The 24,869-nt window shown below is 27.4% G+C and overlaps 2 protein-coding genes across 6 annotated transcripts; one reads left to right on the forward strand and one right to left on the reverse strand.

Annotated features, from left to right (window-relative positions):
* Positions 1-1,409: 1,409 nt before the first annotated feature.
* LOC126839091 (longitudinals lacking protein, isoforms A/B/D/L-like) lies at positions 1,410-21,144 on the forward strand. 5 transcript variants are annotated; one of them, XM_050574126.1, is made up of 5 exons: positions 1,416-2,293; positions 5,427-6,168; positions 6,816-6,899; positions 20,537-20,645; positions 20,942-21,144. In XM_050574126.1, exons 1-5 carry the CDS (start codon positions 2,120-2,122, stop codon positions 20,970-20,972), a joined length of 1,140 nt encoding a protein of 379 aa, XP_050430083.1. In that variant the 5' UTR covers positions 1,416-2,119; the 3' UTR covers positions 20,973-21,144. The 5 variants fall into 5 exon arrangements, with proteins under 5 accessions (XP_050430079.1, XP_050430080.1, XP_050430078.1 ...); XM_050574122.1 differs by lacking the exons at positions 20,537-20,645; positions 20,942-21,144 and adding an exon at positions 18,122-19,306 and having other exon boundaries at positions 1,410-2,293; XM_050574123.1 differs by lacking the exons at positions 20,537-20,645; positions 20,942-21,144 and adding an exon at positions 14,816-15,160 and having other exon boundaries at positions 1,414-2,293.
* Positions 21,145-21,971: 827 nt separating this feature from the next.
* On the reverse strand, positions 21,972-24,831 carry LOC126839094 (probable NADH dehydrogenase [ubiquinone] flavoprotein 2, mitochondrial). Its single transcript, XM_050574131.1, has 6 exons — positions 24,674-24,831; positions 24,554-24,613; positions 23,952-24,014; positions 23,489-23,884; positions 22,770-22,846; positions 21,972-22,690 (listed from the first exon to the last, which is right to left on the reverse strand). Exons 1-6 carry the CDS (start codon positions 24,704-24,706, stop codon positions 22,597-22,599), a joined length of 723 nt encoding a protein of 240 aa, XP_050430088.1. The 5' UTR covers positions 24,707-24,831; the 3' UTR covers positions 21,972-22,596.
* Positions 24,832-24,869: the final 38 nt, after the last annotated feature.

Below are 24,869 nucleotides of genomic sequence, written 5' to 3' on the forward strand. Positions count from 1 at the left end.
TGTGGAGTGGACCCTATGTTTAAATGTCATTTATGTCATAAAAAGTGTGCTCAAAAATCAGCATTGAAAACACATATGGTGGTACATCACAAGCGTATTCCTTTGTAATTTAATTTGTTAATAGTAATTTAAGAAATAAGAATTACATTTTTTTTTTAGATATAAGAATTTTTTTTGTAACAATATTTATTAATTCAATCAAATAAAAGACAGTATAAGATGCTAATCTTTATAAGACTGACAATGCTAGCTGCTTAAATGAATAAAAATTATATATATACAAGGCAGAGAGAAGTCAATATAAACAATTGTTTTAGAACTTTGAAGTAATAACTAACTTGACTTTTCTTAACTAACTCTGAAAAATGATATGGTACAATGTAAACCGGAATATTAGCATAATAGGTGATGTAATTCTATAACTTGTTACCTTTAACTCTAATATATAATATATATATTTATTTTTTTTTAGTTTGATTTACTTTATTACTTATTATAGTTAAAGATTTTATAATATTTCAAATAATTTACTTTCATATTGGTCATCAGTTAATAAATGTATTAGTAAGAAGTAGTGATACCTCGTAAGGATTGATAAAAGTAGAATCGTTAATTTTGAGTTACTGATCACTTGATTATTTACCAGATACAATTACCAATTTACAAAATAATCTGAAAATACAATAATATAGTAAAATACTAAACACGAATTAAATGTTATTTGGGTTACAACTAATAAATGGATATGAAAAATCACATACTGCCATACAGTTAACTGACGTACACAAATCAACAACACAACATTGTCAACGATAACTTTCAACTTTGTATTTAAAGAAACCATTAACCACAATCTTGTTCATTCATTTAATTTAATTCTTTTTGCTTTTTTTTTTTTGTTTTTTATAATTACTATGATTTTGTAAGCGGTGTCGAGAATCGAGATGACGAGATCGTTGATGTAATGATGGCTCAATTACTGATACTAATTACTAATAAGTAATATCATTGAGTATATAATACTGTACAATATATACCTACTCAATGGTAATGTTATAGAAAATATAGCCGGTAGGATGCGGGGGCGGATGGTGAAGTCACGGCTGACTTATTATCAACTTCTCGTATTATCAACTGTCAACTCGAAATTCGAATGCGCATGTGCAAACATTTAACATTACCCGGTAAAAACGTACAGTGCTCTCATGTCAACCCTCTGGAACTACTACAAGCATGCTCCATCAGTATTACAAACAAGGCCTATAATAAGTAAACTATAAAGAAACCGTTGCTAACATCTGGTGTGATGGCGAGAGGCGGGCGCGCAGCCAACATCTGTACGGTCCCATAAATCCATTATGGCCGTATACCGTGGTTGGTGGCGGCAGACTATAGTTTGTAGTGGTGGTGTGTCCGCATGCGCGTGTGTGTGTGTATGTATGTAGTGGAAATGACTGTGTGTGTGTGTGTGTGTGTGAATAGTGAACCGTTCTGTATAGCGCGTGCGTGCGAACGAGTGTGTTGTGTTTGGTCCTTTTTTTCGTACACACACACACGCATATAATATATATATATATACATCCTATTATCTGTCGTACGGGTTCGGAATTGGTTTTTAAGGTGTGTGTGTGTGTGTGTGTATGAGTTCATGAACGTGTGTGTGTGTTCTGGTGTTTGTGATGTCCGAACGGACGAAAATATCGTCGCCGAGTAGATCTGCGTAGCCGAGAGAGCAAAAATATAATTAAATAAAAGAAAAAAACCGGAGAAGAAGACGCGTTAGTCGCCGCTACATACACACCGTATCATCGTCGAAGTCATCGTTGAACACCGGGCGTTTTCAAAAACTGGTGTCCCCCGCCGAATTCACGTTTAATGATAAGTCAAAAGGAAATAAGATTATTGATATTTATACATTGATCGATAGTAAAAAATCGCAAAGTCGCCGCCGAACAGTGCACCAACGCAAACCGTTAGGTTCGTGTGTTTTAGTGCGCGTTGCTGAAAATTCCGTCCCGTATGTGCTCTCGTACCGTGCCTGCGGTATAATATTGATCATTTTTGGCGAACAAATTTAAAAAAGTTCGGATCGTCCGATACTTGGTCTTTAGAACCCGTCATGTCCGTCAGCCAACAGTTTTGTTTGCGATGGAACAATCATCAAAGGACCCTGATTTCGGTGTTCGACAGTCTTTTGGAAAGCGGTACCCTGGTGGACTGTACGCTGGCAGCCGAGGGACGTTACCTCAAAGCTCACAAAGTCGTCCTATCCGCCTGCAGTCCGTACTTAGGGGTAAGTGCGTCATAGCCCTTTGATATAAAAACTATAAGTACCTATATATTATGTTTTTTGTTTAGTGTCGGGTAGGTTCTGATCGGTCTGTTATTAAAATATTTTAAGTAGTAGGTATAATGTGTTGATTGATATTTTTACGAAGTTTTTATGAACGTAGGTAGTGAAAATATGCAGATAGGTTTAACGTACGATGAACCAGGATCCTGGTTTTTTTTTCTTTTTGTTTCGAGGGCATTTCCGTTTGGTTTTGGCCTACTTACGCGCCGCCGCCGCATGTGTATGCGGTGTCTGCACACGATTTTCACCAGGCAGTATGAAAACCAGTTCCACACCCCTTCACTTTTTTCCGTCTTTTTTCCTGTTCCGTTATTCGCGCACTCTCAATATAATGACAAAGGAAATTTCTCTTTTTTTTTCGTGAATTCACTGTTGGCAGAGAAATTTCACATACCTACCGCATATAAATAATAATGTACCTACTAATTTTATTAAAACGAGTAAAATAGTATTGATAACAATACAACATGAATATATGTACAACAATATATGTAATAACTGAATTTCACGTAGGTAGCACATCATTATATAAATATAGTCTATAAAATATTAAAAAATTATTTTGAAATAATAATATGAATTATTATTTTTTTGTTTAATCCACCTTAATTGCAGTTACATTATAATATGTGTACGTGTTTTGTTTATTATCGTTTGCTACTGTTAATAACAATTATTGTTGATATAGCCTTTTAAAATAGGTATTTAATTTAGAAATATCTATTTAAATTATGGAATTCAATTAAATTAATAACAAGAAAGAAGTTTATCAAAACATGTTGCATTTTCAATTTTTTAATTACTATTCTGTAATATTTCTAATGTCTAACTATTTGTTATGTTCCTCCTATAAGTTTTCCCTTTTAAACCATAAATATGTTCAGTTATTGAACAGGCAAATATATGTACAGAACTTTTTTTTAGAGATTTAGAATTTTATGTTATTATATCTTAACAATTATGTATGGTGTCTCGATTATGTGGAATTCTAGAGTAAATATACAACTACATAGTATAAAAACTATACTACACAGTATGTGTTGTACTTGCTTATGAAATATGAAAATTGTTTTGTTCTTCAACGGTAAAGTTTTCAATTCTTGATTAAAAAAGAATATCCCGGAATAATCCATTGTTTTTTTTTATTATTTTTTTTTTTTTAATAATTAGAAGAAAATGACCACATTCAATTTTTAGTGAAACTCTAACAGTCACAATTATTCTTTCAGAAAATATTTATAAACAGAATAAATAAGTGTTCAAATAAATAAAAACTTCTCAGTATATTTCACATATACCTGGGAGATTTTCCACTTAAATAAAAAGACAAGAGGATTCAAATATAAATCGTTAAAAATCTATTTTACTCATTTATTACCAATATGAATAAATAATATAATATGTAATCAAATTTACCTGTTCGATAAAAAACAACTTTAAAAATAATGATAAATTTTAATTACCTTCTAATTTACTTATTAATGTTTACTGTTCCTCTTTATTTTAATTAACATAATATAATCTATCTATGTAGTAAATACGTTGTAACTACATATGTAATTGTATGATTCTATAAATTATGTGTTTAGGTATTTTGTTTTTATTTTAAATATATCAATATAACCAATTGTTTTATGATTAATAATAAATTGCATTAATAATTTTTTTTATTTAAGAAATGATAATTTATATATTTAAAAAATTATTAGGTACTTTTTCTTTACATAGTTTACAGACTTCCTTTCTCCTTTCTAACATACCTACAAAAATATGTTTAGCAGTGCCCTACCCTTCCAGCATACCTTTCCAATTTCTCTTTCTTAAAAGCCCACCACTAAATCTGCTTTCATAAATTCACACAGACATTCTCTTATACACACTGATAAACTTTTTTTTTAATTTCTTACACCTGATATAATAATAATTTACCTTGACTTTTTATCAGCATCAATATGTTATCTCTTGTTTACCTGAAAAATCTTTAATTTAGGGGGAAAAAAATGTCAAAATTAAGTACCTTTATGGGAAACATATTTGATTTTTTTATTGGTTTATTGACCAAATTGTTTACTAACTTTTAAGTACTCAGATTTATTATTTTAAAATAACCTTTCAAGTAGTGATATCAGTCAAAAGTTTTTTTCGTCATCATTCTAATAAGGTATCTTCGAAAATTATAGCTTCAAAACTAAACAATGAAGCTAAAAAAAAAAAAATGAAGTAAAAAATCAAAAATATATCTACTTTAAACGTGGCAATCAAATGGATAAGACAAATTAGCTTTGAGTCCACCACTAAATATTATCCCATCAAATTCAAGTAGGTTTATTGATTAGTCAAAATAGACTAGCTTAAACAATTTCTATTAATATAAGACAAGTGTTACTTTATAAACTGTCTGGTAAGGATGGAAAATATTTAAATTATATTTAGTATTCTGTTGTTTTTATATAAGGTAATATATATATATATATTATTATTATTATTATTATTATTAATGAGGTTACTTAAAATATCATTTGCACATTATTTTGTAGTTTAAAAAGTTAGTTAATCTAAAATATGGTTATTTTAAATGAGGAAAAGTGAAAGTTAAAAAATCCTATCAAATTAATTAAGTATGAAAATGAAATCAAATTTACAAGATTAGAAATTGCCATAACTTTCTTTTCAACAATAATTTTATTCATACGTCTATTAGTTAATATATGTTATAACATGAAATAGGTATAAATTAATTCTTGTTGCTAACAAAAATATTATTGCTACCTAATACTATTACAATATATTGTCTATACCAACTTAATTTTTTATTTTGTAGATTTCGAACTCTTATTATAAAAATACTAATTGTCAGAAATCTATAGAATTCAATAATGAACATAATGTTAACTATCTAAATAAAAACGTATTTAAGTCAGGTGTCACGAAAATTATATTTTAAATAATTAAAATCTCACACCTAGAAAATTACATGTTATACTTAATACACTTCTTTACTTAAAATCTACCTATTACTTATTCTATTAAACTGTTGTCTAAGAAGCCATTTCATCATAAATAATTTTTCTAGGTTTTATTAAGTCAACATCAAGAGAAACATCCAATTTTAATTTTAAAAGACATCAAGTTTCAAGAATTAAAATCCATGTTAGATTACATGTATCGAGGTGAAGTAAACATTTCACAAGAAGAACTTGGAACCTTTTTAAAAGCAGCAGAATCTCTTCAAATTAAAGGTTTAACAGAGAGTGCCGGTATTGGGGTTCGTGAAAATTCAGATTTTGAAGATCCTGTATCTAAAAGATTTGATCATAGGAAGCAGCCACCTTCTCTATCATCTGTTAGCTCTAATTCACCTACTACTTGGAGTCAAAATGAAACTACTCGTACCTACTCAAGACCCAGAGAAGGTAGCTTATCACCAACAACAAAAAAAAGAAAATTACAACGAACAAATGGTCCTGAAGATCATCATCAAGATAATGGTGATGATAGTATGACTGAATCTGAACCTCAAGCTGTTGAAAAATCGCCTACAAATAATAATAATATCCCTTCTTCAGTCAATAAAGTTATTAAAATGGAGCCTTACCGAAAGTCATGTTCGCCAGAAAAAGAGTTTAATAAGACGACTGAAAATCAAATTGTTAAGCCAAAAGTAGAATCAATTTCTGGTGACCGACAGGAATGTTTGACTGAAATGTCTTACGATGATAGTGTGGATGATATGACGTTAGAAGAAGAAGAAGAAGAGTATGATGAAAACGAAGTATCACAACCAGGAACTTCACAAGGAGATACCAATCATAATGGTAAGTAGATTATACTTGTTTTAAGTTAACTATAACGTGTATTTTAAGGGGAACAAATAAGGCTATTAAGGGCAAAAAATAGGCCATATTTCATATTAGTTTATCTGGGAGCTGTTTTAAATATAAGGGTTTGAGGGAAGTTATGTGACCAATAGTTACCATCATTGGTTTCGTATGTATATAAATAAAATGGTAAATGAATACTTATTTTTGGTAAGTTCATAGCTTAAAAGTTTTTTATTTTTTATTTATGACAAAAGTTTACTAAAAAATTACTTTAGTAAAGTCATCATTATCTATTCAATGTTTCAATTTTGTTTTTAATTTTTAAATGTCTGATTATTATTATATATTTTCTTTAATTATAAAATTAATAACATTTATTAAAAAGTAAATGCTAATTATTAGAGCTTCTTAAACTCACGTGTTCACCAAGATATGTTTATCAGAATTTTCGAATAATTTGTGTTTAAGTTTGCAACATTAACTTTAATACAAGTTATATGTTTGGTACTTATAAGAATTCATTCAAAATTGAATAAGTAAATTTTTGGCCAGTGTGGCCACTGAACTAATATACCCTTTATATGATGTAAAAAAAAAGGCACTTAAAAAAATTGGTAAATTTATTTATTATTATTTTTTAGCAATAACAGCATCAAATTCATGGCAGTTAGAAACAAGTAATCAAGATAGCACAAGTACTGTAAATACGCCGATGGATTGCAAAGGTAAGATTTGAGCTGTTGTACTATTTAGTTGCATATTATTAGATATCTAGTATATATAATTACTGTGAAATTTAAACAGTTTAAAACTTAATGATATATTATCATATTTGCATGATTAAGGGATTTAAAAAATAAACTAAATATATGGATGTAGGTTAATGTATATTGGCAAATTGATGCGTATAAATCCTTGAACATTATATTGTATTTTAATAGCCGATTATTCAGTTAATGTACCCAAAAAACTTAAGATGAGTTCTTAATTGCATAATTTAATGACATTTAATATTAAATGTAAAATAGGGAAAAAATAATAATTTGTATTTATTTTTTTTTATATAATGCATAAAATGGTGATTTTTTTTCATTTCATTCTCGTAAAACTATTTACAAATTCAAATTTTTTTCATAAACATTCACTTTTTCATTATACTTCTAATTATTTACTAATTTGTTTTATTTAATTTATTTTGATAAAAGTTTAAGAAAATATTTGCATTGTCAAATTTAAATATTCATCATACTTTATAGACTATGTATATAATTATGTATAGACTGATGTAAACTAAATACTTAAATGTTTATTTTTCAAGTAGAATTTTTAACACTATTTACTAACAACCAGTATCAATTATGCATGCTTTTGTGAGTGGCTTAAATGCATGTATGTATGAAAGCTTGGTTTTATGATGGCTTTTTTTTTTTTGAAAGCATAGAATTTTTGTTACGCTTTTTTATTCTTTATTTTTAGCGGGAAAAAAATGTACAGGTGAATATAAGTAAGTTATATAAATTACACTATCTTGCGCTCTACTGAATGATAAATTAAGGTTATCTGGCGCGATTGTCTCGTGTACCATTACCATATTAAAATCTGAAAATTTATTTTAATATAATGACTTGAAGATTTCTGTAGAGAATTTGATCGGTTTACTAGTACTTCTTATCTTACTTACTGTTTAAATATAGACAAGATTATAATTCAAGTTGTAGTATAAACAGATCTACTAAGTGTGGTTAAAGTCCAAATAAATAATAACCACTGTTAATGGATAATAACAGATATCTATAAATCATAGTAATTTTTCATTTTAGTCACGTAGACTGTTGTATTGTAAGATATGAATACCTGTCTGTATACCATATTTATATATATATGTATATTGTGTAGCACATTTGTATGTATAACAATATAAATGTGAAATTTAACTGAATTATTGAAATTGGTATCCATTACATTCTTCATATTTCTTTCCTAATTAAGCATTATTTTTGGTAGTATATATAATAGAAAAAGAAATACATTTATGGAGCATTTTTCATCAGGTATCAATACATCAACTTTTAGGTAGTTCACTTTTTTCCAATTATTGGGTATACAGAGAAGTATAAAAGTGGAAATGTTATAATAGCTAACAAGTATTGCAAGAAAATGATTTATTAAACATAAGAATTGATTATATAAGTGTTTAATGTATTTTATTATTTTTAATGAGCAAATTTTTTTTTCTGTCACAGGATAAATATAACATTAGTCTTATCTGTGGCCTTTCTTAGATATTTAAATGTAGGTTTATCATTGAACATTTGACTAGCGCAAAGTTTGTTTCTCATGATCGGTATATGAATGAGTTAAATATGTATAAAAATTGTAATAAAAATCTTAGTGGTATTAAAGAAATATGATTTGCCTAAATACATTTATGTATTTGTTAAACACAGTAACTATATCAATATATTATTTATTTTATTATAGTCTATTATAAAATTGTATTCTGGATTATAGAAGGTATGTCAGTTTGAACCTTGCCAGTCATTTCAATACCAATAATCTTATATCATTTTGTTTTGACATTTCACTGAAAATACATTACTTAGTTATTCAAACTTGACTGTGGAGTAAATATTATTTAATATCTTAAATTATTGATATTTTTGGGAACCCAACAAATAAACTATACATTTTATTAAAAATATATATACATATTAATTATTTTCAATGTTTAAAGTACAAATTGTGGTGTTGTATTAATTTTAATCAAGACATCTATTTAATTATTTAGATTTTAAAGCACTTGAAAACAATTATGTTTTTGATATAACAAATTAGGGGTTAATTAAAGTAATGTAGTGCTTTGATTATTCAATAATAAATCATTTTTTATTGAATAATTATTTAAATTATTCTGTTCTTCGTACAGTAATGCTAAAACCCTCCGTCACATTGTCTAGCAGGTATTTTTGGTGTTGGATCTCGAAAACAATCTAGTTGCAGTCATAATAAAATGTCTAATGAAATTTTCAACATTTGTTAAGCATGTCAATTGTGCCAGCAAGATAGCATGTTAATAAAACGGGGATAAAATATTTTATATTTCATTTATTTTCTAAAAATCTGTGCTTATTTTTTTAATTATAATATTCGGTTGTATTTTATTAGATAGTACAAACACTATACTCAGGTAAAATAATATATACTTTATTCCATGTAAGAGCGGTATTGTGCAAAAACTAAATCGCATTACTCTCGTTTGCACTTGCGCAGCCTGGTGTGACTCATTTTGGTTTATGTGCTGTACCCCTCTTAAATAGGATAAAGTATTGATTAAAATATAAGAACTATTAAAAAAAATGCATTGGATCAAAGAGGTACTAGATGTCAAATAAAGTTGATAAAGAAAACGAGACAATTTATATTGATTAAGTTGAAGATTTCTATAAATGATTTCTCTGAAAAATATAATTTCAACTTTTCAAGTAATATTTTATGTATAAAACATTTTTAAGCTGTAAATATTTTACATATATTTCTTAACTAATAAAATGGGCATGGTTCTACTAACTTTGGACCGGTTAGATTAAAACGTTTTAATTTGTATTTTTTTTATTTTGGAAACTCTATGTGGTATGTGTGTTATGTGTGCTTTTCTTAGCAATAAGCTGTACGAGGTGCGGCCGTCATTACAAGCTGAAGAGCTCATTGTTGAATCACCAGCGCTGGGAGTGCGGCAAAGAGCCGCAGTTCAAATGCTACATGTGTTCGTACAAAGCAAAACAGAAAGCTCACTTGTTGACCCATATGAAGTACAGGCATAAACCTGAAAAGATAAAAACAGAATATTTTTATTGACAATATTTTATAGAAATAGATTATTCGGTACCGAAAGAAAAATGCTCCAATGTTTATCTTATATGGGGTTCAGTTATAAAATAATATCATGTAACTTTATAGTTTTATTTAATAGACTGATTTTGAAACTTTTTTACTGTTTTTTTTATCTAATTTGTTTCAGTTTTAAAATTAATTTATTATAATATATAGAGCTAAATAATATTATGATTGTTGAATAGGTGCAATAAAACATATATCTACTTTTTTATATTCCATATGTTGTTAAAGGGCTGTGTCTTGTATATTTTAAATGTATAATTTAGGTAGGTATTGTTGTTATATTTTAACTTAATTCCTAACACTTGTATATTTCTATTTTAATTCAGGTTACAAGTATTATTAGATTTTGAATTATGACATTTAAATAGTTATCAATTTTTTACATTTTTTGTACATTAAATATTAACTATGTTTTTATATGTTTGCCTAGTTTATTCAATAACAATTTTTCCATGGTTCTATTTTAAAATTAAATGTGATATTATATTTCACATAAAAACTGTCTATTTATTCTATGAAAATGCAGGGTTATACATTTTTGACACCCTTTTATTTTACCTTATTTTAAGCAGTCTAAGTGAGATTTAATTTATTTTCCAAATTATACACCACTTGTGTGTAATACTAAATATTTGTTATGATTTATGAATATAGTTAGATGTGTAAAATAAATATGTCAAAGGTCACCTTTTCCAAAGTAAAAGTTACGATTCAAAACATTAACATAGAAGTACAAGAGAAAGCTTCCTTACACTTTACGAATTTTAATAACATATTAGACTTTCATTGAAAATACCAGACATGCATAATAAATTGTTGCTAATAATATTATCATGTATCCATAGTACATTAAAATAAGCATTTTGTTTAATTATTTTTTAATAATTAACATGTATAATTATTATTTATACAATTATTATAATATTACTTAAATAGATGTATGTATATCATAGGTATCGTGTCTAAGATTAATTTTTATCTTAAACAAACACTACCATGTCTTATCCGTGTTAGAACAAGTACTTCAGTAACATTGATTCGCTCTATAATTTATTTGCTTCTCAACATTTCAACAAACTAATTGTCAAATTCAGAATGCCATTTTCTATTGAACCATATTTTGACTTAAGAAAAATAACATTTTACATATTTATTGTGTTTATATTGGTCTATCACTATTTCATTGTGAAATTTGTGTCGGAAGTGTAATAGTGCTGTAAGTCTGCATAAATATACTGATTATTTTAGAATATTATATAACTAACTAATATTAATGTTATTATTGTGCTTGGATTGGTTTAACACATCTTCTATTCTGTCTAGAACCTATTAATAAAATAATGTTTTAATAGGCTAATAGCTTGTCATAAATAAACATCATAAATGCTGATAGAATGTTTAACGCCACGCGGAAATAATCATATCATTAACACTTACAAGTAAATAGCATAACTAATTTTTACTTTTCTTTTTATTTATTATATAAATTAAAACATGTTTTTGGTGTCAGTCAATATGGAAAATAGTTGATAGGTATCTTAAAACTATTGTGCTGCAAAAATGTTTAGTGCTTATTAATCAATATATATTATTATACTGTCATTTATGGTTTCACTAGGAACATCTAAAATTGTTTTTGAGAACTTATCTTTCATATTGTTTTATCAAATAATGATTTTTTTAAAATCTAATACTCTAAACTAGATAATGAATTTTAACTGAAAACTAAAGTAAATTTTCCTAGCTCTTTGAAATTTGTATTATCTTATTTTTAATTTCTATAAATTTAGGTTCATCAAATATCAATAGTTTTGTTAGCTTAAATGATTACAATGGATGTTTTATTGCCCTCCTTTTGTTTAATTGTCTATATCTGTCTGTCATGTTTGTTGTTCGGATCCTTTACAGAAATAATAAAAAGATGGCAAGATGGCGGTGAAAATTGGGATGGATATCCTCCTTCACAACGTTCTCTAGTGCCACTTTTCAATTCATTTGGTCCAAATGGCCCAATGTCCGCTATCAATTTCAAATTCACTAACTACTACAATAATTGTAAGTTTGATCCAACATCGTCAAATGATACATTACAAATCAGTAATGCCAGCTCACCAAGCACCAGCGGTGGAGTCGAGTGCCCACGTTGCGGCAGACATTACAAATTAAAGAGCTCGTTACGTAATCATCAAAAATGGGAATGTGGAAAAGACCCTCAATTCCAATGTCCATTTTGCAACTATAGAGCCAAACAGAAAATGCATGTTGCTCGGCACATAGAACGCATGCATAGGGAAAAATGTTCGGAGGAATTTCAAAATATTACTGGACAAACTACAACAGGGGCAACTACGGTAACAGCCGTTGCAGATATAAATTTATAAGTACAAAATCTTAAAATCAAACTAAAGTGCCGTAATGTTCACATATTGACTGGTCATTTTTTTTCGAGTCCCATGTAAATCAAAATGTTTTTTATATATTATATGCGATTATTTAAGCATGTTTTTAAATATTTTTTTAACTTAATTATTAAGTGTTAAATGTGCCAATGAAGTATACAATATTTTCATGTTGTGTACACATTATTTATTGTATAGAAGTAAATTTAGTTAAGAGTTGGCATATGGTGTGTGACGATTTTAATTAGTCCAATTGACTCCAATGAATTATAATTATTATTTGCATTTCACTTTGAACTTATGCTTGTTATCTTATTCCAGTTTTTTGTTTTATTATTATTATTATTTTCTAATGTTTATTTAATATTAGTTTACAGTTTAAAAACAAACAAAGATACAGGAATGTATTAATATTTTTATCAATTAAATTAACACAATTAAATAAAACCAATCACAATAGTTTGAAAAATGTATTTAATAATAATATTCCAACTGTGATATCATTCATATTTGTCTGTTGGCCTAGTCGATATATATACTCTTATGGATTGTTAAAATCGCCATATATCATTGCACATATTATTCGTTAAGTGATATTTTACAACAAACCATTATTATGTAACTTTATATGTTATCCTAACGAGTGTCCTAAACGACACCCTTCGCCCCCGTCATATATTTACGGCGAAAAATATTATAGGCTAGAGCAGTAGTTATAGCAGTTGTAGTAGTTAGGAATAATTATTTTTCAGTGGTAAAATAATAAAAAGTGTGATATACCTCCCTAATTAATATTTGATGGATACATGTATATTTATACTTGGGAAAAAATGAAATTAAAATAATCAAAATATAAAAAATTTGGTCCAATCAATCAAACGTAATAGTTTTAACAAATCCAAAAAGTCTGATATTTAAAATATATGTTTGTATTATCATTATTATTGAATGATTGCCAGTCGGCAGAAACCATGTGATAATCGTGCCTTTTTGTCTGTACTGTCTTGATTTGCATTTATTTAACTTATTTTTAATGTGCTATATCTTCTATATTAAAATTATTATCAAAATTATTTGTTTCCTACTAAAAGTGCCATTCAGAATTGTTTCTTGTAAATTAATATATTTTGCTCTTTCATAGTTTATAATGCCATGTATTCAATCAATAGATTTAGATATTATTGTTTCTTATCGTTTTTTCTTACAAATTTTGTATAAAAATGAATTAATATATTCTATAGGTACATTATGTTAATAATACCTTTTTAATGTAGTCGACACATAAAAATCAAACATTCATGTGTCATAATAATTTGTTAATAAGTATTATTTTATTAAGTTATGAAACACATTTTTTTAAGTTAATTATTGTTTATATAATTCAATCATAATTATCCTCATTAGGTTATTTCATTTTTATTTTTGTTTCGTATTATTAATTTCTTTTATTGTTTCTGTTAAGCCCCTACATTTATCATGTATTACTTCATTTAATTATCACATGAGTATTTATGTTTACATCCTTTTGCTTTTATTGTAATATTTTTATTAAAACAAAAACAAACATTTATTTATTTTTTAAACTATCTTAGTTTTATTATTTTAAAAAAACAAAGTGAGTGTGTAGGTAATACTTTTGGAGATAGGTTGAACTTTTCATATTCCAGTCAGTACAAATATTTACTTGGAATAATGCGTGTATATTATTAAACTTATATGGTGTATCAGTCATTCATCGTTGCTTGCTCTGCTATTATGGGGTGTTCCAAAACTGGTTTTTGTCATGTCCGATGGGCGGTATGTTTTTTTTATCATATTTTTGTAAGTGTCAATGTACTAACTTGGGATCAATATTTTTATGTAATAAAATTTTAATATTTGCTTTGGATTTATTATGAACAAAACGCTTAGGTACTTGTAAGTATAATAAAGTAAGTATAATTATTATTCTACTACACATAATTGTCAAGTATATAAATTGTTAATTTTTTTTTTTAATATATTTATAATATATAAAATAAATGGCAAACAATGGGTTGTTACATGCATGCTTTTTGTGGTTGCTCCTGGTAAGCTGAATTTGATATTCGAGTTGTGCCTCCACATATCCATTGGAATTTACTAAAAAAGTGAAGTATACTAGTCAATATATGAAATATAAATAGGAAAATTGACTACTTATAAATTACAAATTATTCAATAAATATATCTTGCTGTTCTTCCTGTATAATAGTAATTTCTCAATTTCTTTGAAATGAAAATATCAACTTGATACTAGTAAACATTCAGTGTTTGCACAACTCGATATATATTGTAGGTATAATGATGTTTGTTGTTTTCTACAGACTTTATGTTTGCCATCACCGGCACAACAATTGATAATTCAACAACTGTACGTTATGAATGTCCACAATGTAGCCGTACTTACAAGTGGAGGAGTTCCCTTAAGAGTCACCTGCAAAACGAATGTGGAAAGGAACCCAGATGTCTATGTCCTCACTGTCCATATAGGTGTAAAGTGCGATCAAATCTGTTAAAACATGTGCGAAACTATCACAAACCTCCTCCATCAGTTGTTCAAAATGCCATGTATGAAGGATCAAAAATTTCACACCAATAACAATGCTCAATGTTTTTTTTCTTATAAATGATCTTTTAGTGCCAAATTTTACTATTATATTTTAAGTTTTTCTGATAATTTGATATTTTATTATTTAATATTTATGAATATTTAGATATATTTATCTACATATATATATATATATATATATATATATATATATATATATATAGTATATATATATAGGTATATATTTTTCTATTTTAGTCAAACAAATACAATTACCTACTTAATAATTAATTAATTTTTGGGACTGAATTTAATTATGTGTTGATAGATCTTAATTTTTTTTATTGTGTGTTATGTTTTCAATTTAGACTAAAATATTAGATATAAGACAAATACAAATTTGGGTTGTACAAAAAATAATTGTTATACATTTCCGGATTCTTACTAAAACTTTCTGTTTGTTTTAGTATTGATACGTCATATGAATCGTTCTTAATAAATAAATAAAAATACCAATCTATGCAATATTTTTTGAATATATAGTTAAGTTTTTTAATGTTACCTTAAGAATGTCAATATCCCCATTTTACGCTCTTTGGAAGCAAACCTATATTATCATCCCTTGGCTATAAGTTTACCTCATAGTCTTCATTTATCAAGAGCATCTGTAAATAAAGGTAAGTATTAAATAAAAATAGTAATATTTTTGTTTTAGAGATTTAATAATGTGTTTTTATAGACCAATTGGTTTTTTTTTTTTGTGTTTTTTTAGTTGCGTTTTTTCCTAATACATGTTTTAGTCTAACCATTGGTACATAGTAGTTATGATTGGTCATTCATTATACAAAATGTACTACTGTTTTACAACACCGTGTAAGTACTATATATAAAAATGACTTAATTGTTATATTACAAATAATAATAATAGTACTAAATGCAAATTAATTGGATTTTAATATTCTATATTAAATTTAATTCTATGAGAAGTCAAACTTTGCCAGAAGTATTATCATAGAATAATTTATAGTTGAAAAAACTTAAAAGTTTTGGTAGTTCTGAATTTGAACCCAGGATCACCGTGGCCGATTAGGTGCTTAAAAGTAGCTGGTCAGAACAATTGACTAGCAGTTGTGGGGTCCTTGGTCCAAGTCTTTTACCCAAACTTGGAACGTTTTTTGAACTATAATTGCTTTTAATGTTATACTCTTAGCCAAGTTTTATTTCTTATCAAAATTAATTTAAATAGTACTAATATTTGCTACTATGTGGTATTTAAAATGTTATGATATATTATTATGATATGTCATACAATACAAAGTAAATTGTACTTAATAAATAATTATTAAAAAGTTAAAATACAAAGAAAATGTTATGTTTGTGTGAAAGTAATAAAATCACTACATGTAATTTTGATTTTTGGCCACTTAACTATCTACTTTTCCTTACTATAATATCAATGTTTATTGCGTTTTCGGTTAGCTATAATGTTAACTAAATGAAATCTGAGAATAAAAATAAAGTGGAAGGCTCTAAAAAAGAGGTTCCTATATGTAAATATTTGAGGGCTATTCAATGAAAGAAAAAGACTAGAGAAAAACTAACATTAGTTTACCTAACTTACTTCTAATTGCAAAATTATTTGATTAAAATATAATAGAGAAAATAGGAAAATGTTAACTTAAAATAAGAAATCAAAACTAATTTCCTATAAGAGCCTTTATTTTCCAAAATTACAGCACATCCAATTTCATTTGGACTAAATAAAAAGTACTTATTTAAAATATGTCGAATATCTCAATTACAGTAATCACTTCAAAGAAAGTAAATTCCAATGAGTTCCCTCCAAAAACACCCGGTTCTTATCTATTCACAATAAAAAATAATTTATGTATTATTTGTATATTTTAATCTTTCGGTCATTTAAATTAAAAAAATGAATATACTTTATAGAAATATAATATTTAAAGAAAAACATATATTTTTAACATATTTAGAGCGTAGAAAACAGCTATGGAATAACAGAATAAGTTTTATTTTATTTTAATAATTTAATACAGGCCAAGGCCCAGTAACATAAAAAATGTGTACATTAGTTAATTACAGTAAATAGTAGAATGTATGCATAATAATAATAAATAGAAAATGAAATTCTCAACGGAAACTAAGCTTATTTTAAAGAGAGAAAGAAGAGTCAGTATTGGCAATGCGCATAAGACGGATGATTGGAGAGTTCAGATAGTAATCAGAGGAAGAGAAAGGGATATGAAAAGGGGCAGATGAACATGTGCGGCGGCAGAGGACATTGAAGGAAACTCGGGATAGAGAATCAGAGCAGTCAATTTTAGAGGAAAGTAGGTTAGTTGGAATGATATGTTAGCTGTGTGTCGGCGATCAGCGAGACTTTCAAGGGAGAGAAGATGTTGGATTGGAGTGTAGTCATGAGGAGGACAGGGTATGTTAAGTTTATAGGCAGCGTGACTGAGGAATTTTCTTTAAACCCTTTCGATCATATTACGGGCAGAAGAGGTGGATGGGTCCCAGATTACAGAGCCATATTCGAGAATGGGACGAACTTTAGAGCAAAAGAGAGTTTTTAAAGGAGAGAGTAGGTGAAGTTCTGTTGAGACTCGATTAATGAAACCTAGCAGCTTAAGGGCCTTACAACAGGTTTTATGACAAACATTCTTGATATAGGTACCAATAGTGTCCTGCCTAAACTGTTGGCTAAGTTTATAATGTTATAAAAATGTAAAACTTCTATTAAATCTAGTGCTAATATCTTAATAGCACTGGAAAGTTGACAAATGAAAAGTCCAGTTATTTTCCCGGCAACAAATAAGAATTTGCCAATATGATTGCCTCGTGTAGGCTAAATATCCATAGTTGGAAAGTTCCCAAGTATAGACATTCGGCATAATTGAGGTAGCCTATATTGACTTCTTACATAATGCTAGGAAAATAACGAAGACTTCCTGGTGCTATTATAAACACCTATTTATTCAAAAATAATTAAACAATGATGTTTTTAGATAAAAAAATAAAATTTCTTGGCTATATTAATATTTTATGATATTTATCTTAGTTTCAGATTCAGATGCGTTGTCTGAGAAGTTTGAATGCAAATTGTGCGGCAAAGTGTACCAATGGAAGCAAAGCTTAAAACGACATATACGCGAAGACCGTTGCGACAAAGGACCGCAGCATGCGTGTCCTCGTTGCGGTATGAGTTTCAAACATACCAGTCGCCTAAATAAACATGTCATACTGTGTCCACATATTGTGTTCGACGACAACCCAACATCCTCATCTACAGTATCTGCATCTACATCTTCAACACCTACAGTACAGCGTATACTCAAATTACCCGCTCCGTGCCCCGATGCATTGCCAATTACATCAGTTTCCACATCTTCGACCACAACGACATCTCCATCTCAAACAATATTGGTGTTACATTTGAAAAACCAAAATTTGGCACAAAATTGGAAATCGAACATCCAAAAGTTAGGAAATTAATATTTATTAATTTAACGATTTTTCTTAATGATACAGTCAATGTTCTTTTATTTTCATTATACATTTATTTATGTTCTTTATAGCCATATTAAACAATAAGCAATTAAGCATTTTTGCTAATTCTTAATGTAGTTAATATTGAAACACTGATGAACAAAATATCATGACTGTAGTAAATAATTCATTTAAATATTCTGGATTCAGGGTAGGAGTCGAACATGGGTTGTTTTTTATTGAATAATAGCAGAATTAAACTTTCCGTTTTATTTTCAAAACTATACTATTTAATATTCTCTTATTAGTTACTACTCTGATTCCAGGGTTATTTCTGAACTAGTCAAATATGAAACAAATCATTCTAGTCTTTATTATTTCATTATTAAGTGCAATTTACTGAAAAATAATTTTGAGTTTAGTAGTAGGATAAGAATGCGTATATTAATTGAAGTGCACGGTACAAGAAGTGGTTAATTTGAATTTTGATCAGAAATTCCAGAAGTCTATAAACTCCTTAAAAAAATAATTGCTATACATATTTTGATAATTATACTAATCTATTTACTAAATAAGCTGATAATGAAGAAGTTCAATTATTCTTTTATTATACTGAGTCCTTCAATTATTGTACTTGCCTATTATTGAATAAGCATACATATTCTTGTTAATTCAGTTTTAGAATATATTTTTGATTTGATTTTTACAATGTTTTCTTGAATTCATTCTAGTCTGTAGGGTATCACACTGATGTGTTGTTTGATTTATAATATCAATATTGTTTAAAACCTCTTTTTTTTTAAAACCTATCTAGTCATACTTGTGTTAAAATAAATATTCAGAACTAAAATATTTTTATATTATTTTTTTTTTATTGATCTAAAAAAGCAATTTGCCAAATCTATTTAATATTTTATTGGTTGTTCAGATTTTATTTTATTAATACCTTAACAATGTTACTTAACATGTAAAATTAATTATTTCTTTTTATCTATATATTATGTTTGTAACAGTAATCAAACACGCACAAGACACATCGATTTTGTCAATTTTTGTTTTTTGTTTTTATTTTAAACAGATTGAGCTTGTATTTTAGTTTTTATAAAACCGGTTAACTATTTACATGAAAGTAACTGTAATGTGTTCACTATTAAAATTTTGAAAATTATATTTTATCTTAATATTAAAATAATATTTTTTAGCTGCATTTATCAAGATTATATATTAAAATTATTAGTCATTAACTTTCATAGTTTTGAGGTTTTTTTCCTTTATTTGAGTTTTACATTAATGACATTTTTTTTAAACTAACTGTGTATAACTTTTTTTTTAACTAATCATTTGATATTTTTTATGTTTTTTAAGTGTAACTAGAGTGCAATGAATATTTGATATGTGGTTAATAGTAGTTTGAATTACCAAGCTACTTATTAAAGGATTGTTCTGATAGTTTTAGGAAGTGTTACTAGTCATCTATAAATAGCACAAATTTAAAATAAGTTTTGTAATAAAACAATGATGGTTTATATTTACAATGCAAACAATTATATTAAGACTAATGAGTTTCCTTTATTTTTGTCATTCTGTAGCTTAACTAACATGATTTTCTTTTTGTGTGTGTGTGACATTTGTCATTTTAAATGTATATATATTACTTAATTTTTTACAATGTATTGTGCATACACGTAAACATACATTATATATATATATATATATATTATATAGACAAATTGTATTTTATTATATTTTGAGTGAGCAATACAAAACATTAATTTACAACACTATACAAATTGTGTTATTGTTTTATTTTTGGTAATTGTTTATACTTAAATATTGTAAATTGTTGTTGAAAAACACAAAGGTAGAAATTTTCATTCTCAACTTATATCTAAGGGTTTAATGCTTAATCATTCTTAAAACTCCATAATATGTTACAACAACAGGTGCATATCATATTAAATTTAATTCTTGCTATATTATGTTTCAGGGTATCATCGAGCGTTGTGGATTACTAAGTGCCCTTACTGTCGACTAGTTATTGCCACTGAATTAGAAGACCATTTGGGCTCTTGTAGTGTATTCACTACGCTCAAAATGTATTGTATAAATAAAAATAAAAAATAACCATAAATTAATTTTTTTGTACACTATACTGTTATAACTGATATATATATAAATTATGTGTTAACAATTCATTTTTTAGTAAATTTTGTGCTATTTTAGAATTAAAATTGATTATTATTGCTTTCAAGCAACCCTTATAATACCTCTTTCTTATGCATTTTGCTTCTTTTTTATTTTTTTCATAAACTAAATATTGTAATGTTCTCAGTTACAAAATTAAAGCAATGTATTTTGTAAATACAATGCCATTTAAATTTTTTCTTTATAGAAAAACCTTGGATATGCAACGTATGCGGTAAATGGTACAAACACAAAGAATCATTGAGACGCCACACTAGAGATGAATGTGGAAAAATGCCTCGACACAAGTGTAAAATTTGCAATATGTATTTCTATCACAGGCATAACATGAAAACTCATTCCATCACTAAACATAACATATTAATTTAAACATCAATTTATTTTCGTGTAAATGAGCAATTATTTTTGTCTACAATGTTAATGTTATTCATATTAAAATGAAAAAGAAATATGTATATCATGGATGCTTATTATACAATTTTATGAATTTGCTTAAATATATAGATTTTGTGTGCTGGTTAAGTAGCGTGCACGCATGTACAGTGTACAGTAGTTAAGAGCTAATTGTAATTTTTTCCACAATCCCAGATCATCAAAATGGCTATTTCAAGCTTGGCAGATATACGTTGCCACCCACCAGTCTCCACCAAGACATAACAAACAATGATGGCTCTTCGTTCGGGTCTATTTCATCTCCAAAATTGGCGGCATACACATGTGCTAGGTGTGGAAATTCTTACGCTCGATTGCATAGTTTAAGTCGTCACTTACGTTTTGAATGTGGGATTGACCCGAAGTTTGAATGTCCCGTTTGCAAAAAACGGTCCAAACACAAGCACAATCTTGTGTTGCATATGAAAACTCACCTCAAGTAATACTACTGTATGCATAAATAATAAAATTATTTTGCATTTAATAGTCACAGATATCTATCAGTAACTGTAGTCACAAGTTACCTTTTTATCTTCCATATAATAGTTGTATGCATTAATTTAAGTTTGATAAGTGAAAAATTCATAAAATGACTAGACTATCTTACACTGAAAAAAGTTTTAGTCAATATTCAAAAATTATTTTTAAAAACATTTTGTAATTTATTTTCAGTTTTCGTATTATTATGTTTATATATTGTTATAAAAATGTATTATTCTATTTATTTATTTAAATAGAACAGGTAATATTATTGCATCCTACTATTTTTTTTTTAAATACACCAATGATTAATATAATTGATTTTATTAGTCCATATAAATGTAGTTAGTTTTAAAAACATTACCTACACATATCGCTTTAATATATCATCTATATTTATAACTACTAAGCTTACACAACATACTTATTTCACATTTGTATTTTACAATGTTGACAAATTTAGCAATTTCAGATGACTTGGATGAAAAGTTATTTATGAATCTTCGGCTCGATGAAAAACACACGTGCCCGGATTGTTTGGATTCGTTTGATAATCGATCTAATTTATTGAATCATCGAAGTCAAGTGTGTGGTCTAGATTTAAAATATGAATGCACAAAATGTCAACGCCGGTTTAAACATGAGCACAATTTAAAAGGCCATAGAACTATGTGTATAAAACAAAAAAAGGTTGTATTAGAAAAAACAAATACGCCAGACAACAATTTTTTACCTTAATGTTTAAACATAGTTATTAGGTGCAGCTTTATGTAACTAATTGTAAACATTTTATATGATGCATTGCTAACAACAGATACATATTTTTATTTTTTCTTATAAAATAGAATAAAAGACTAATGCCTTAACATACACTTAATAGAATGATCACATTTTAAAAATTACAATGTAATCCTAAAATAAAATGTGTTTTTACAAATCTGGGCGCACTTTAAATCCAGGACCATAAGGTTCTTCCTTCAATGATGTTAATCCATCAATAGGCTCTGATGCAAATCTACTAGATCTATATAAACATAATCAGAATGATTGTAAAACTTAATAAATAATTTATAATAGTAAATGTGTTTTTTATTAATGTTTACCTAGGCCCAGGAGTAGGAGTTTTTCCATTTTTTAATTCATCAATAATTTCTTCTACGTCTTTGGTTGTCAAATCCTCCTGATAAAAAAAAATATAAAATGTAACAGTATAGTCAAAATTTAACCTTTTAGCCACTGTGTCAAATGATAGGACAAACCCTTAAAATTGTAAATATTTGCCTGTATCTATGGGAAAATGATTAATACAACATTTAAATTGTTTCGTGCTAGATAAAAAATTTGAATTTGTGACTTAAAAAGTTTATTTAAGTTTTTCTATCATCTCAAACAAATATATTATTTACAAAGAAATCTTTTTTCTACAAATATCTAAATAATAAAAATGTTGAGTAATTTCTGCAATGTTTCTTTTAATGTACTAAAAATGGGATATGCACGGTCATTCTGTTTTTTAGTTTTGGAAACTAAAAAACAAATTTAAAAACTGAAAGTTAATAAAGTCTAATAATTCAAACTAAAACACATTTACCTTTACTCTACCTCGATGTAAAAATGTAGGAAACAAAGCATGCTAAATTTCTAATGAACAATTGTCAGTATTATATGAATTATTGTTGATGATACTTCCCTTACAGTCTCAATCTTTCACTCCACACAAGTCCACCTTTTTTGATAATAGCTATTAGCTAGCTATCAGTTTGAGTGGCAAATGTCCCTTTTGCCGAAAGATGGTAATGATAAAAAATGTTAGTGCACTTACATAGTAATCATCATTGATTTGTACCATTGGTGCATTGACACATGCACCCAAACATTCAACTTCGGACAGGGTCCATTGACCATCTTTGCTTGTTTCTCCCACGCCAATGTTGAGTTTTTTTTTTAGGCATCCTAATACTTCGTCCGATCCTCTTAACCAGCATGGCGTTGTCGTACATACTTGTACATGGTATTTACCAGTGGGTTGTCTCATAAACATTGTGTAAAAAGTTGCCACCTCATACACTCTCATTTTTGGTAATTTTAAGATATCAGCCACTTTGTGCATTGCTGATATAGGCAGCCAGCCATGCTGTCTTTGAGCCAAATCTAACAAAGGTATCATAGCTGCTCGCTTGTGACCTTCTGGGTATATAGCCAATATAGCATCAATCCTCTAAAAGGTTTTTAAAAAAAGGTTAAAAATTGTATCCATCGTAGGTAAGATATTAAACTCAATTTACCTTTTTGTTTTCTTCATTAAATTCAAATTTGATTTCAAGATTATTTTCCTTGGTATCACGATGCTGTAATCAATTATGTTTATTTAATTTACAAGCAAGCAAAACATTTAACAATTTACTTGATTTTTGAACCTTAAAAATAATAATATACTAATTTTGTGATTTCAATAATCAATATTAAACAATAAATTTGTATAGGTAAATAAAGTTTACATAAATTAACTTTTTAAAATTGAGTAAAAATGATAATTGTGTAAAATTGATACAAATACTCATGTAAGTGTATGTTTCAAAGAAAACTAGTACTTGCTATGAAATGTGAGCGAATAAGATGAGAAAAACATAATATTATTATCTTGTTAACCTTCGGATGTATCCATTGCAAATTTTCATCTTTAGAGATTAGTTGACAATGAGTCCGAAAATTAATAATATTAAAAATTAATAACATGGATACATCAGAAGATTGTCAACTTAATAATATTTCAATCTATAAGAGTGCCAACTATTTTTTAGATGACAAGACCTCATTAAACTTGTCATTAGAGTAAATACCAAAATATATTATGAAAATTTAATGACATTCTGTCTCTTAAACTTACATTAAACATTGTATCGTGTCTTACTACAGCAGAAGTCTGGAAGGTTCTTGAGTTTGACAACTAAAAATTAAAAAAGAATTCAAATACATTTCAGGTATAATAACATAAACTAAAACTTACAAAAGATCTTGCAATTCTGTTTAAAGTTAGCATGATGAAACTTAATAATTCTTTTTTATTTATAAAGTTTTAGTAGTGTTCTCTTAACGTTAGAGAAAAAAGTTTTTAAATTAGGAAAAAAGTGTTCAATTCGATAATCTACAGTCGACACTTGGTATCAAAATTCAAGACCGAATAATATTATATCAGCTGTTTT

The sequence above is a fragment of the Adelges cooleyi genome, unplaced genomic scaffold, assembly GCF_023614345.1.
Source record: "Adelges cooleyi isolate 19-005CV unplaced genomic scaffold, UGA_ACOO_1.1 ACOO_flye_CR_arks_rails_tigmint_CR_PRNA_30, whole genome shotgun sequence".
Lineage (NCBI taxonomy): Eukaryota > Metazoa > Arthropoda > Insecta > Hemiptera > Adelgidae > Adelges > Adelges cooleyi.

Coding starts and splice junctions, on each gene's coding strand:
- LOC126839091 (XM_050574121.1), top strand. CDS start 2,120: ATGTCCGTCAGCCAACAGTTTTGTTTGCGATGGAACAATCATCAAAGG. Junction 2,294..5,426: donor CCTGCAGTCCGTACTTAGGG/GTAAGTGCGTCA, acceptor TAATTTTTCTAG/GTTTTATTAAGTCAACATCA. Junction 6,169..6,815: donor AGGAGATACCAATCATAATG/GTAAGTAGATTA, acceptor ATTATTTTTTAG/CAATAACAGCATCAAATTCA.
- LOC126839094 (XM_050574131.1), bottom strand. CDS start 24,706: ATGCTAACTTTAAACAGAATTGCAAGATCTTTT. Junction 23,885..23,951: donor TTAATGAAGAAAACAAAAAG/GTAAATTGAGTT, acceptor AAAACCTTTTAG/AGGATTGATGCTATATTGGC. Junction 22,847..23,488: donor AAATCAATGATGATTACTAT/GTAAGTGCACTA, acceptor TTTTTTTATCAG/GAGGATTTGACAACCAAAGA.